At 31.1% G+C, this 14,557-nt stretch overlaps 1 protein-coding gene across 1 annotated transcript in view; it reads right to left on the bottom strand.

Moving 5' to 3' along the window:
- LOC114334870 (uncharacterized) overlaps window positions 1-14,164 on the bottom strand; it is a 53,846-nt gene extending 39,682 nt beyond the window's left edge. Inside the window, exon 1 of the mRNA XM_028284984.1 lies at window positions 13,955-14,164. Within this exon, the coding sequence (XP_028140785.1) occupies window positions 13,955-14,093 (139 nt within the window). The 5' untranslated portion in view covers window positions 14,094-14,164. The remainder of the gene's footprint in view (window positions 1-13,954) is intronic.
- Window positions 14,165-14,557: the final 393 nt, after the last annotated feature.

Here is a 14,557-nt window from a genome sequence, read left to right on the forward strand (position 1 = left end):
GATATACTGTTATATTTCTATTTGATATGAAAATTAAAATTTGATAATTATAGACAAAATTCAATTTAATATAAAATATTTTCAATTTTCTCAACCACGGGCATATAAATTTAGAACAACCTGTATACAACAAATTGTTATATTTAATTTTAAGAAGTGATTAAATAAGACTCAAGTGAAATCGTTAATAGTTCATTATCGTTGTTCGCGGAAGGATCGATCATTAGCCGATGCTAAATAAGACTAAGTGGAAATAGAGAATAGGTCATTAAAATTTGTATATAGTAGAAAGTAATTTTAGAATGGGAATTAACTATTTTCTTTGAAATCCATTAAGCATATTTAGAAAGTTTAAAAATTGGTTTTGAGGAATACTGCGAATGAGAGTTGGTGGTGGAATTTTGATTTGTGAATCTGGAAGGGATATTTAGAAAGTAGGGGAATGAATGACAAATAGAGATCAGAATGTTTTGAGCTGTCGAGAAGTGAAGTCGAGTAGTAGACGGTAGTGTACGGAGAGTGAGAAAGCCGGTGTAGTTCCGTGAGTGTGGAGTATATATCGTAGAACGAGAGGTAGGCCAGGTTGAGAGTAAAAGAACCTCCTTGAGCCAAGAGTTCCCGGTAGCTGATTGCAGTTTCGAAAAAGGTAGAACACAGCATCACGACAGAAGCAGGAAACGAGAGCTATACGAGCTAGTTTCAGAGGAGAACATTACTGGAAGCCAGGACGAGGTTTTGATTGCAGCCAAGGATAGCAGGAAACGGGTCTTGTGTGAAGACATTCTCAGTGCACCAGAAAAAGGTCAGTCTCATTTGTTTGGACATGAATGTATGGGTTTTTCGTAGTAAATACCACATTTAAAATTGAAAAAAACATAATCAATAATATCAGAAAAGCTTCATCAAACTTAAATAGAATTGTTGCTGATAAATCATAATAGTTAAATGTTAATAAAAACTTTCAATTGGAAATCAAAAGGAAATAAGATTCCCATGTATAAATGTTATGTTTAAGAATAATAAGATATAGCAAATATTAAGCAGTGATTGCCATTTTAAATAAAATAAACAATATTTTGATTACAATTGTAACCCATATGTGTTATTATTTTACTCTTTTCTTTCCTATCCCGATTAGGAACCATTAAGAAATACTTAGAAGCCACGTATGTAAGTAATTAATTTTATAAAAAACCCTGAGATTGAAAACATATTGATATGTGATCTGGTAAATTAATTAGATTATTATTAATGCATTGATTAAATTAAATGACATATAAAAATATTATATCATATCAATAATCAAGATCACATCAACTGTCGTCCAACGTGGAGGGCATTGTAAAGTATTTCTAGTGGCAAATTTGAAGGATAGAAAGAGTAAAGCCGGTATTTGAAAATTTATATGCCTGTGGTAAAAAGTGAGATACTTACATTTGATAACATAAAATTTTAGATCTCTTTAGGTACAAATTTTACATAACTGATTTAATATTTTATTTTTACGATATTTACATTTGATATATTTATTGACAATTTATAATATTTGGGTGAGAAAAAGTCGTCTTGGTAACATACTAGTAAAATTTCATATTTGGCGGGGACAGTACTTCTTGAAAACAAATGTCTGTGACAAGAAGCCAAAGCAAAGACAACAAAAAACAAAAAGAACATTCAGACCAAGAAGATATTTTAGACACGACAATCATGGCATCAGAACAGCAAGAATTATCAGGAATAGATAAACTATTACAACTGATGCAACTCCAGTCACAAAAACTGGATGACAATCAAAGAGAAAATTAAGGATCACATGAAAGAACAAGAAATGAAAATTCAAAATAAAATAAAGGAGATAACGAATTGCCAGAAAAAAGAAATGGAAAGTTTGGAAAACAAGTTGCAAAACGCTATTCAAGCAGACATAGAAGAAGTGGAAAGAAAGATTGCGGAAATCAATACTCAACAAAATGTCGGAGAAAGAAGAGAAATGGTTATACATAGCACAGATGACGTGAAGATAAGGTTTGGCGGGGACGTAAGAAGATTACACCCAGTGCCGTTCATAAATAGCCTGAAAAAGAAAATACAGCACATCGGAAATTTCGAAACAGCAAAAGAAACTATCAGAAACCATCTCAAATATGAAGCAAGCCTATGGTTCGATAGCAAAGAAGAAGAATTCGGCAATTGGCAACAATTTGAACAAAAATTTTTGAATTATTTCTGGGGAAAGGTCCAACAATTGGAAATTAACAAGGAATTGCAAAATGGGAAATACAATGATAGGATGGGTGTATCAGAAAGGACATATGCTTTGCAAATTTACAATAATGCAAAACATTTACAATATAATTACTCATCGGAACAATTAGTCGAACTGATTGCAAGACATTTCGAGGAAACGCTGGAAGACCATATCACATTGCAAAACTACAAAGACATAGATAGTTTATGCCAATTCCTACAAATAAGAGAATCACGTCTAAGAGAAAGAAAATCAAGAAAGTCGCGAGAAGATTACAGGCCCCGAGAAACACAAGATTACAGAGATAGAAATCAAAATAGGAGGGACTATACAAGACGAGATTTTAATCCCAGAAGGGAAAACGAAAATAGAGACAACGGAAGAGGAAATTATGAACAAAGAAATAGGCAATGGAATGAGGACAGAAATCGAGAATACCAGAATAGAAACACCACACGCTCAAATCAAGAAAACAGAAATAATGGTAGACAAAATGAACAGGGATATCGAGAAAACCGAAACAGATCCGACAGACCAAGAGAAAATAGAAGAGAGGTAAATAATACCCAGACAGAAGAATATGACGGAGAGAGAAATTATGACGAAAATATAAACAACAATGAGCAACCGGCGTCTTTTCACGACGGCGCTCACTAAAAACAAAAAAACAAACAGGAATCTTTTGTCACCCCAAGGAGTTTATTAAATTGGCAGGAAACAACGAAAAGAAAAATGGAATTAATTTAAAATTTGTGGATGGATTTATCAACGAGAAACCAATTAAAATTATGATAGATACTGGATCGGAAATAACATTGGTCAACAGAAAACTAATAGAAGAAGTTAACTTAACAAATTTAATTTACAAAATACCTAGGGTAAATTTAGTGGGCGCAAACAAACGGACATTGGCAACTATAAATGAAGGCATACGAGTAATGGTACGACTGGGTAAGAATATGTATGCACTACAATGTGTAATAATGCCAAATATGTCACATGACATGATAGTAGGAGTTGACGAATTGGCAGAAAAACATGTAGTGATAGATTTTAAAAATAATACGATGAAACTAACAGAAGAAAAAGAAAAGGAACAGGACAAGGAACAGGAGAAACAAAATACGGACGAATCAGGTAAAGAACAAACAGTGGAAATGAATTTGGCAACGAAGCAAGGACAAAGAAGAAAAGGGAGAAAAAGTCAGAAAAGGATAAAAGAAAATGAAACCTGTGGCTCCTCAAAAGAAGAGTTGAGCCCAGAAGAAGAAAATTTGAGAGTATCAGAAACAAAGGAAACCTGGGATTCCTCAAAAGAAGAGACGAGCTCAGGAGAAGAAGAAATAAAGCTAAAAAATGAAAGTGAAAAGAATATGATTGAAACAGTGGTATTTGAAGAGGAGGTATATGCAAACGAGGATGCAGAATGCATGGTAAACATGTGTGAAGAATCTGAAAAAAAAGACAGAAAATTGATATGTGGAGAAGGGAAAGAAAAAGAATTGCGGTTGATGTTAAGAAACTACGAAAATTTGATCAATGAGGAAAACAGAGTGGCTAAAAAGTACGAACATTCATTTGAGGTGAAAAACTTGGGAAATTTTCGATCAAAGACTTACCCGATTCCATACAAGTATCGACAAGAGGTGAAAAAAGAAATAAATAAAATGTTGGAAGATCAAATCATCGAAATATGTGATTCACCGTATGTTAACCCGATTGTGATAGTAAAGAAAAGCAATGGAGAATTGAGATTATGTTTAGATGCCAGGAATATCAACCAGCACACTGTATCACAATATGAATCACCTCTAAACATCGAGGCCATGTTTGGAAGAATCACCGGGTCACACATATTTTCGAAAATTGACTTAAAACACAGTTTTTGGTTGATACCGTTAGCTGAAAAGTGTAGAAACTACACCGCTTTTTCTATTGATGGTATTGTCTACCGGTTTAAAGTAGTGCCATTTGGATTGCAGAGTGCTTGTGCTGCACTCGTCCGAGCTCTACATACCATTTTGAATCGCCATGAAGATTTCATAGTTCATTATATCGATGATTTATTAATTTTTTCACAAGATACTCAGAGTCATCTGGAACACATAGAAATAATTCTGAAAGAATTGGACACAGCGGGATTGAAATTAAACATTGAAAAATGTCAATTTTTTCAAAAAGAAGTCATGTATTTGGGTTTTCAATTGGACACCAAAACAGTAAGATTAGCCGAAGACAGAGTCAAGCTCATAGATGAATACCCAAGACCAACGAATTTGAAAACATTGAGAGGTTTTCTTGGCACGATAAATTATTTTAAAAAGCTGATTCCCGATTTGAGCCAAAAGGAAATCCCTCTGATAAAATTGCTTAAAAAAGGAATAAAATGGAATTGGAAAGAAGAACAGGAGGAAGCTTTCGAAACATTAAAACGAGAATTCGCAAAAGGAACGAAAATATACCACCCTATTTACAATTTACCTTTTATACTCCGAACTGATGCGTCCATACAAAAATTTGCAGGAGTTCTGTCTCAAATACAAAACGACCAAGAAGTGCCGATATGTTTTATATCTCGAGTGACTAAAACACATGAGAGAAAATATAGTGTTACAGAATTGGAGTTTGCCAGTGTACTATATTGCGTAAACAAATTGAGGTTTTACTTATTGGGAACAAAATTCACAATCGAAACAGACCATGCAGCTTTAGTACATATCATGAAGAATAGATTAGTAAATAATAGAATACATAGAGGCATTCTATTATTACAGGAGTATGATTTTGAGTTCCGATATATAAAAGGAAAAGACAACATAATAGCCGACGCTCTAACACGGGATGAGGACACCGGAAAAAAGGAAACAATTACTCTACAGGTGGGACTAAATAGATTAATACAAGAAGAAGGGATATATTCGTTAAATGAGATAAGGACAAACCAGGAAGACCTAGAGGAAAGAGAGAAAAGAAGAGCGGAAGTAGAAAATAACATATATTTTAAGAGAATAGACGGAAAGGAACTATATTTAGTGACACAGACATTGGCCGAAAAGATAATAAAGAAATTACATGAGGACAATGGGCATATCGGTAGCAGAAAAGTTTGGCTCGTTTTTAGGGAAAATTACATCAGCCGACAGGATTACCGCATTGCAAAGGAAATTACCCAGAAGTGCGATGTATGTCAAAAATATAAGAGTCGGAATTTCAAAAACGAAAATGTTGCCAAAAATATTGAAGCCCGAAACAAACTAGACATTGTAGCAATAGATATGTTAAGCGATCTAATTATGACCACTAAAAGGAACAAACATATTCTGGTAATGGTGGATGTGTTTTCAAAATACGTAAAATTATATAGTTGCCGCACCACAAAGGGGGAAGAAATATTAAGAAAAATCGACAATTTTATAGCCATAGTAGGAACACCAAAAAAGATTCTACTGGACAATGCAACGTATTTCCGAAATGATCGTTTCAAGGGACAACTTCGAGAACGAGGAATAGAGACAAATTTTGTCAGCATCAGGCATCCACAGAGTAATCCGTCGGAACGATTCATACAGGAAGTGACGAAATTTCTTCGCATTGCAACAGATGGTCAACATCGCCACTGGGACAGGAAAATGGCGGAAATAGAAAGGTATCTAAATACAATTCCGAGCACAGTAACAAAAGAGACCCCAGAATACATCATGAAGGGTGTACTGCCGATAAGGCCATGGGAAGACCAAGAGCCAAAAGAATATCATCAGGTGATTGAAACCGTACAGAGAAGATTACGGCGAAGCAACGAAAAATATATCCAAAGACAGGAACAAAATAGAAAAAGAAGACCAGTGACTTTCCAAAAGGGTGAAAAAGTACTCGTGAGGGCATTACGAGTATCAAATCTTCCTGGGGGCATTTGCGCAAAGTTGATGCCTGTTTTCGAAGGCCCGTACATCGTGAATAATGAAAATGGGATAAATAGTTATGAGTTGAGGCACAGGAACTCGGAAAAGATCCGAGGAATTTATAATATTCACGATGTATACAAATATCACGAATAAAATACAGAATTCCATGAAGTAGATAGTAAGTTAGGATATAAGACGTAGATTAAAGTAAGGAAATATACAGGGAGTTGGTTTTGCCTCGAGAAAATTTATTTAAAAATGCAGATAAATTTTATCGAATACAAGGCGGGGATTTGTTATATTTCTATTTGATATGAAAATTAAAATTTGATAATTATAGACAAAATTCAATTTAATATAAAATATTTTCAATTTTCTCAACCACGGGCATATAAATTTAGAACAACCTGTATACAACAAATTGTTATATTTAATTTTAAGAAGTGATTAAATAAGACTCAAGTGAAATCGTTAATAGTTCATTATCGTTGTTCGCTGAAGGATCGATCATTAGCCGATGCTAAATAAGACTAAGTGGAAATAGAGAATAGGTCATTAAAATTTGTATATAGTAGAAAGTAATTTTAGAATGGGAATTAACTATTTTCTTTGAAATCCATTAAGCATATTTAGAAAGTTTAAAAATTGGTTTTGAGGAATACTGCGAATGAGAGTTGGTGGTGGAATTTTGATTTGTGAATCTGGAAGGGATATTTAGAAAGTAGGGGAATGAATGACAAATAGAGATCAGAATGTTTTGAGCTGTCGAGAAGTGAAGTCGAGTAGTAGACGGTAGTGTACGGAGAGTGAGAAAGCCGGTGTAGTTCCGTGAGTGTGGAGTATATATCGTAGAACGAGAGGTAGGCCAGGTTGAGAGTAAAAGAACCTCCTTGAGCCAAGAGTTCCCGGTAGCTGATTGCAGTTTCGAAAAAGGTAGAACACAGCATCACGACAGAAGCAGGAAACGAGAGCTATACGAGCTAGTTTCAGAGGAGAACATTACTGGAAGCCAGGACGAGGTTTTGATTGCAGCCAAGGATAGCAGGAAACGGGTCTTGTGTGAAGACATTCTCAGTGCACCAGAAAAAGGTCAGTCTCATTTGTTTGGACATGAATGTATGGGTTTTTCGTAGTAAATACCACATTTAAAATTGAAAAAAACATAATCAATAATATCAGAAAAGCTTCATCAAACTTAAATAGACTTGTTGCTGATAAATCATAATAGTTAAATGTTAATAAAAACTTTCAATTGGAAATCAAAAGGAAATAAGATTCCCATGTATAAATGTTATGTTTAAGAATAATAAGATATAGCAAATATTAAGCAGTGATTGCCATTTTAAATAAAATAAACAATATTTTGATTACAATTGTAACCCATATGTGTTATTATTTTACTCTTTTCTTTCCTATCCCGATTAGGAACCATTAAGAAATACTTAGAAGCCACGTATGTAAGTAATTAATTTTATAAAAAACCCTGAGATTGAAAACATATTGATATGTGATCTGGTAAATTAATTAGATTATTATTAATGCATTGATTAAATTAAATGACATATAAAAATATTATATCATATCAATAATCAAGATCACATCAATACATAGTTATAAACAAATGAAAATCAAAAAACGCTAAATTTTCGCTTTTTTCGTCTATTGCCAAAAGGTTAAGCATTTTAAACAAATTTGGAAGTAAGAAACTCATAAATCATATAAAAAAAACTTCAATTTGGCGTCCGTTGAATATGTCTATCCTTATTGGTTGCTTAGAAAATTGCAGAATAATTCATAAATTTTGAGTTTTTATAAATATTCATAACTTAACTAAAAATTAACTTAGAACCTTTTTATTATACGGAATGCTGGAACTTCTGGTGCTTAAGGCTATGGGTACATAATTCGCAAATATTTTACGTGTATCCCTACTTTTTCTGTCTTTACACGGCAAATTACGTGTAGTAAAATTCACACTGGTGTGGATATGTAAACATTACTAGAATGTCATTCTACTTGAAAATGTCATAATTAATTTAAAGAGATGGCTTTTGAATGTTCTTGGATAACTGTTATTTTTATAATTGCAAATTATTAATTCAGTTAATAAATGTGATAATTTTTTCACTAACTATGTTTTCAGTGATTGTAATAATTTATTTGTACAACAGAAACTAATAATCAATCGAGAAAATAGGAAAAGTGTTAAAGTGATTTTTTAATAATATGTTGTTATTTTGGAACGCTTACAATTTTGAACATCTCTAACAACAAAATACTTGGATCACAGGATATATCTGATGTATTCTCTGCTTGGATCTTCCACAAATAATACACAATAAATAACTTTTTATTAAGTTCACGTCTTAAATCAATTATTTATCAAACACACTATATATCAATAATATTTAATCAATTTCTCAAAATATTCCCGATGCAATGTCAAATATTTAAAATTGTCACTGATTGTCAGTGTCTGACTGACAATATATGCTGACAATATTATATTCGGTTGAGTGCGTTGTAAGACAAAGACAGATTTGGAAAATATTACCACGGCATTGTGTTCATTTTTTTCAAATCCTGAAAAAACCAATAAATATTTTTGAAAATTTTAAACGCAGAATGAAAGACTAAATTATTACCGAGGGCCGAAAGTCCCTTAGAATAAATAAAAAGTTTATTTTGAATGAGATATTTGAAATTAAAAATCACACTAAATTTTCTCTTAGTTTTTTCACCCCTGTAACTTATTAAAATAAACATTATAGAAGTTCTCAGGGACTTTCGGCCCTCGCTAATAACGTAATCTTTCATTCTGCGTTTAAATTTTTCAATAATACTTATTAGTTTTCTCAGGATTTGAAAAAAATGAATCCCCATTTGAATAGCATTGCAGCCGAAAATACGTACCGATCCTCTTAAATTATACTCTAAATTTCATAATAATTGGTCAAATAGTTTAAAAGTTATTTAATTCGTTTATCCCAAATTAATTTTTTTTGCAACACTATAAGTCAGAATAATATTTTGGATAGTTTATGAAAGAAGAAGATTTATGCTAATAATTTAATTTAAAAAAAATGACAAAAAATAATTCTAAATATCGCAAAATTATTTTGCAAGAACATGTCGATTTTTTGCTTATAAACAATTAGAATAACTTTTTAACCATTACCGGTAGAAAAATAGTTTTTTCATATTTAGAAAGACTGAACTTTTATACAAATTTAAAAAAGAAAAAATTGTCCTAGGACAATTAGGGACGAAGTTGCCCGCCCCCATTTTTTTAAGTCACAGCAACTTTCTTTATAACAATTACGAAATCAAATCAGTCACATTTGAAAGAACATACTTCAGAGTTTTAATGTACCAAATATAAAAAATATATACTTTCAAACAAATCGTCCACAAGGTTTTAAAATGTGACCCTTAAAGTCGACCGCCCTTGAAACTTGGGAGATCGATGAGAAGGGGGAAGGAATTGTTAGCTGTATCTCTTGTTCTCGCCTACGGATTTCGACGTTTATTTTTTTAATTTATATGTACTTTTTGCGCACAGTACGAGTATGCATTATTTAAATAAATTAATTGTTATATACACCATCAAATTTGTTTAAACAATTTTTTTTCAATTTTTTTTTAATAATATTTGAAGTAATTTTAATCACAAAACACGTATATTTATGAATAATATAATAATACATAGTTTTTTATTAAACTTGTAATAATTTAAAGTATGAAAAAACAAATTATCCCATTAAATTGTTTCTAAAAATAGTATTGGTCTATAGAAATCAGAAAATCTCAAATGAACTAGGTTTTATTTTTTTGGTAAACATGCTATTAGATGAATGAAAAACTGAAGTTACAGAACCACCAAACAAGAGATAAACGTAATTGATTGGGGTTGGAAATTAAGCCAAGAACCGTTAGTACCGATTCGATCAAAAGATCTTTTTTATACCAGATATTTTATTAAAATAAACTATCTGCTCTCGCAAAACAGGTTGCACCGAGTACTTGTTAGTACAGAGATATAAATAGTTTATGGACTTCGATAACCAAAACCTCTATCTTTCACTATTATCTATTTTGGAGTTTCTTTTTTAATCTGTATGTACTCTTTGCGTACGTTACGGATATGTTTTTTGTTAATAAAGTGGTTATTTAAATAACTATGTAAATTGTGTAAACAATTTTTGGAAATTCTTTTACGATATTTTGCATATGCACTTGACTTTACAATAACTTATATTAAATTGGTAACTGATAATTGTTACGTTTTTCATAAAAATACAAGTATTCCTAAATAAATCTCCTTATTTTATTTTAATAGTCTTGTTATAATACCAAAATGTATGAAATATCTTAATTTTTGTTTTTTTTTGCAATCTTAAAATTATAACTTTCAATCTTGTAAGATACAATTATTACAATATTGTAGAAACTTTCTGAAAATAACTTTCTTTTTTTTATCCTCTCTCTAATTTTGTTACATTTCATTTTTCGTTTATATCTAGTAGCATGTTTATCAATAAATAAAACCTAGTTTATTTGAGATTTTTTATTTTCAATTCAATATTATAAGCCAATGTTAGATTTAGGAATAATTGAATAGGATTAGTGTATAATAATTACAGGGTGTACAAAAATACAGGTCATAAATTTAATCGCATATTCTGGGACCAAAAATAGTTCGATTGAACCTAAGTTACCTTTGTATAAATATGCACATAAAAAAAGTTACAGCCCTTTGAAGGTACAAAATGAAAATCGATTTTGTGCAATATATCGAAAATTCCAAGAGATTTTTTATTGAAAATAGACATGTGGTATTTTTATGACAGGAGCATCTTACAAAAAAATTATAGTAAAATTTTGACACCCCATAAAAATTTTATGGGGGTTTTGTTCTTTTAAACCCCCCAAACTTTTGTGTACGTTCCAGTTAAATTATTATTGTGATACCATTAGTTAAACACAATGTTTCTAAAACTTTTTTGCCTCTCAGTACTTTTTCGAAAAGTCAGTTTTTATTGAGATATTTTGAATATTAGTCAAATCCACTACATTTTTCTAAATATGGTTAAGTACGATTATGGAGACTTGGTAATCGTATGAAAATTTATTTATAATTTACATTTTTAGGCATATTTTGAACCATATTAAAAAAAGCCAAATCTTGATAAAAGGTGCCTGTAAAGGTGATGTGATTATAGAGGCCTGGTAATAATATGAAAAATATATAATTAACATTTTTATAATATGAAAAAATACTAAGAGACAAAAAAGTTTTAGAAACATTGTGTTTAACTAATGGAACCGCAGTAATAGTTTAATTGGAACGTACACAAACATTTGGGGGGGGGTGTAAAGGAACAAAACCCCCATAAAATCTTTATATAAACATATTAAAAAAGAAGCCACAACTCGATAAAAACTGCCTTATCGAAAGAATGATAAGAAGCAAAAAAGTTTTAAAACAGTGAGTTTAACTAATGATACCACAATTATAATTTAATTGGAACGTACACAAAAGCTTGGGGGGTTTAAGGGAACAAAACCCCCATAAAATTTTTATGGGATGCACAAATTTCATTATAGTTTTTCTTTAAGATGTTCCTGTCATAAGAATGATACATGTCCATTTTCAATAAAAAATCTCTAATAGTTTTCGATATATTGGAAAAAATCGATTTTCGTTTTGTAACTTCAAAGGACTATAACTTTTTTTATGTGTACATTTGTATTAAGGTAAGTTAGGTCCAATCGATCTATTTTTGGTCCCAGAATATGTGATTTAATTTAGTACCTGTATTTTTGTTACGCCCTGTAAAACTAATATGTACGTTTTACAATAAAAGCTACATCAAATATTATTTAAAAAATTGAAAAAAAAATGTTTAAACAAATTTGATAGTGTATAATATAACAATTAGTTTATTTAAATAACGCCTATTCGTAATGTACGTAAAAAGTACATATAAATTAAAAAAAGAAACAACGAAATAAATAATCGAGAACCAGAGATACAGTTAACAGCTCCTTCCCCCCTCTCATCGCTAACTCAAGTTTCAACGCTGGCCGATTTTAAGGGCCACAATTTTAAGCTTTGTGGACGATTTCCTTGAAAGGAAATATTTTGTATACTTGGTAAGTTAAAACTTTGATGTATGTTCTTTCAAATGCGGCTAATTTTATTTCTTAATTGTTATAAACAAAGCTGCTGTGAATTAAAAAAAAGGGTGCTAACTTCGTCCCTAATTGTCATAGGACAATTCTTTTTCTTTATGAATGTGTATAAAAATTCAGTCTTTCTAAATATGGAAAAATAATTTTTCTACAGGTTACGGTTCAAAAGTTATTCTAATTGTTTATAAGCAAAAAATCCACATGTCCTTGCAAAATAATTTTACACTATTTAAAATTATTTTTTGTCATTTTTTTAATTAGATTCATAGCATAAATCTTCTTCTTTCATAAACTGTCCGAAGAATTACTATATCCTCATCGCTTTCTGACTTATAGTGTTGCAAAAAACATTAATTTGGGATAAACAAATTAAATAACTTTTAAAGTATTTGATCAATTGCTTTGAAATTTAGAATATAATTTAAGCACCAGAAGTCTCAGCATCCTGTGTAATAAGTAAGTTCTAACTTGATTTTTACATAAGTTATGAACATTTATAAAATATCAAAATTTATGACATATTTTCCAATTTTCTAAGCAACAATTAAGCATAGACATATGCAGCGGACGCCATATTGAAGTTTTTTATATGATTTATCAGTTTATTACTCTCAAATTTGTTTAAAACTCTTCACTTTTTAGTAATAGAGGAAAAAACGAAAATTTAGCGTTTTTTGATCTTTATTTGTTTATAACTATGTATATCAGCAAAATCGGCTGCAGGAAATATATAGGTTATTAATATGCATATCCATACTACTCAAAAAATTTGGTTTCGGCCTAGAGGGGGATGTGTCACGAGAAAAATCTTATTTCTTTGGACTAATATGCGCGCCTACTCGTTCGATTTCAAATGAGAAATGCATTGAAAACATCATTCAATCACTATGTGTTTATAGCTTTGTTTAACAATAAAAAAATAATGTTTAGCAATGAATGTAATCAAAACCGATAGAATTTGACTTAAACTTTCAAATGCGGTAAGCAGAATTGTTATTTTATGTTTCAATCAAAAGTTATTCGGGTTCAAAAATTGCAATTTTTCGATTTTTTGAAAGTTCAACCGCGTTTATCTCGAAAACTATGCATCCTACGAAAAAACTTGTAAAATCATTTTTTGCTCAGAATGACCCAAAAAATACAAAAAAAAATTGTTTTGGGAAAATCGCTGTTATGTGATTCCTCAAGTTCTTTGTTTATAACAATTTTATCGACATCCGGATCGACTGTTACCCAAAAAATTCGTGTTCTACGAGTCAAAATACATAAAAAAACTTCAGTAATTCCATCTATATTAAGGAGGCCGTTGTACCCCCCCTGGCGACAGGACTAATAGGAATTCCTGCCTTAACATCATTCACTGCTTCTTGAAATATTCACTTAAATTATGTTAAGCAGTAGTGGTAGTACGTGGCATCCTTGACGGATCCCACGTTTGATTTTGATATCGTCGGATTCTCCTGACTCTGTCCGGATAGACGACATTTGATTCCATTCCGATGATTTATATTAACGGTAGATAATATTTAGACAATAATTAAGCGAATAGAATTAAAAGAAAAAATATTCTGCCTGCCAATTATTTTTTAAAGTTCACTAGTTCACTTACTTGGAGTTTCCGGAAAATGCTTCTGAGTTTGAAACCATTGTTTTATAATATTTACTTCTGCATTAACTTGTTCCTCATTTTTGCCAAAATGTTTCCAGACTTTACAACGGTCTGTTTTAAAATATGTTTGCGATGTCATCGTATTTTTTAAAAACTATAAAACCTTAATATCAAAAGTATAGTATATTGGATCAACATTAAACAACTGTAAAATAATATCAAAGGTTTCCAAAGCTTTTATATTATGCCTGTTGTTGCGTAATAAAATACAGGTATGGTCCGAGAGCTGTTAGAAATTTTTGGGTATAGTCGAGGAAATGAGGCATTTTGGCTCGCAATTTTTTCGTCCAACATGGATTTACTTGAAATTTTCACAGAAAGTAGGGAATAGTCCAAGGATCATTTTCTATATAATGCCGCTGTACGCTAAAACCTTGAGGGTGGTTGCCACCCCATCTCGGGGTGGGAATTTTTTATTACATTTTAACTATATAAATCGATGAAAAATGTAATTCTGAGAAAAAAATGTTTTTTTACATTTTCTTCATAAAACTAATATTTTTCGAGTTATTCGCGCTTGAAAGTAATAGTTTTTCGTCGAAA

Source organism: Diabrotica virgifera, chromosome 7 (assembly GCF_917563875.1).
Source record: "Diabrotica virgifera virgifera chromosome 7, PGI_DIABVI_V3a".
Classification (NCBI taxonomy): Eukaryota; Metazoa; Arthropoda; class Insecta; order Coleoptera; family Chrysomelidae; genus Diabrotica; species Diabrotica virgifera.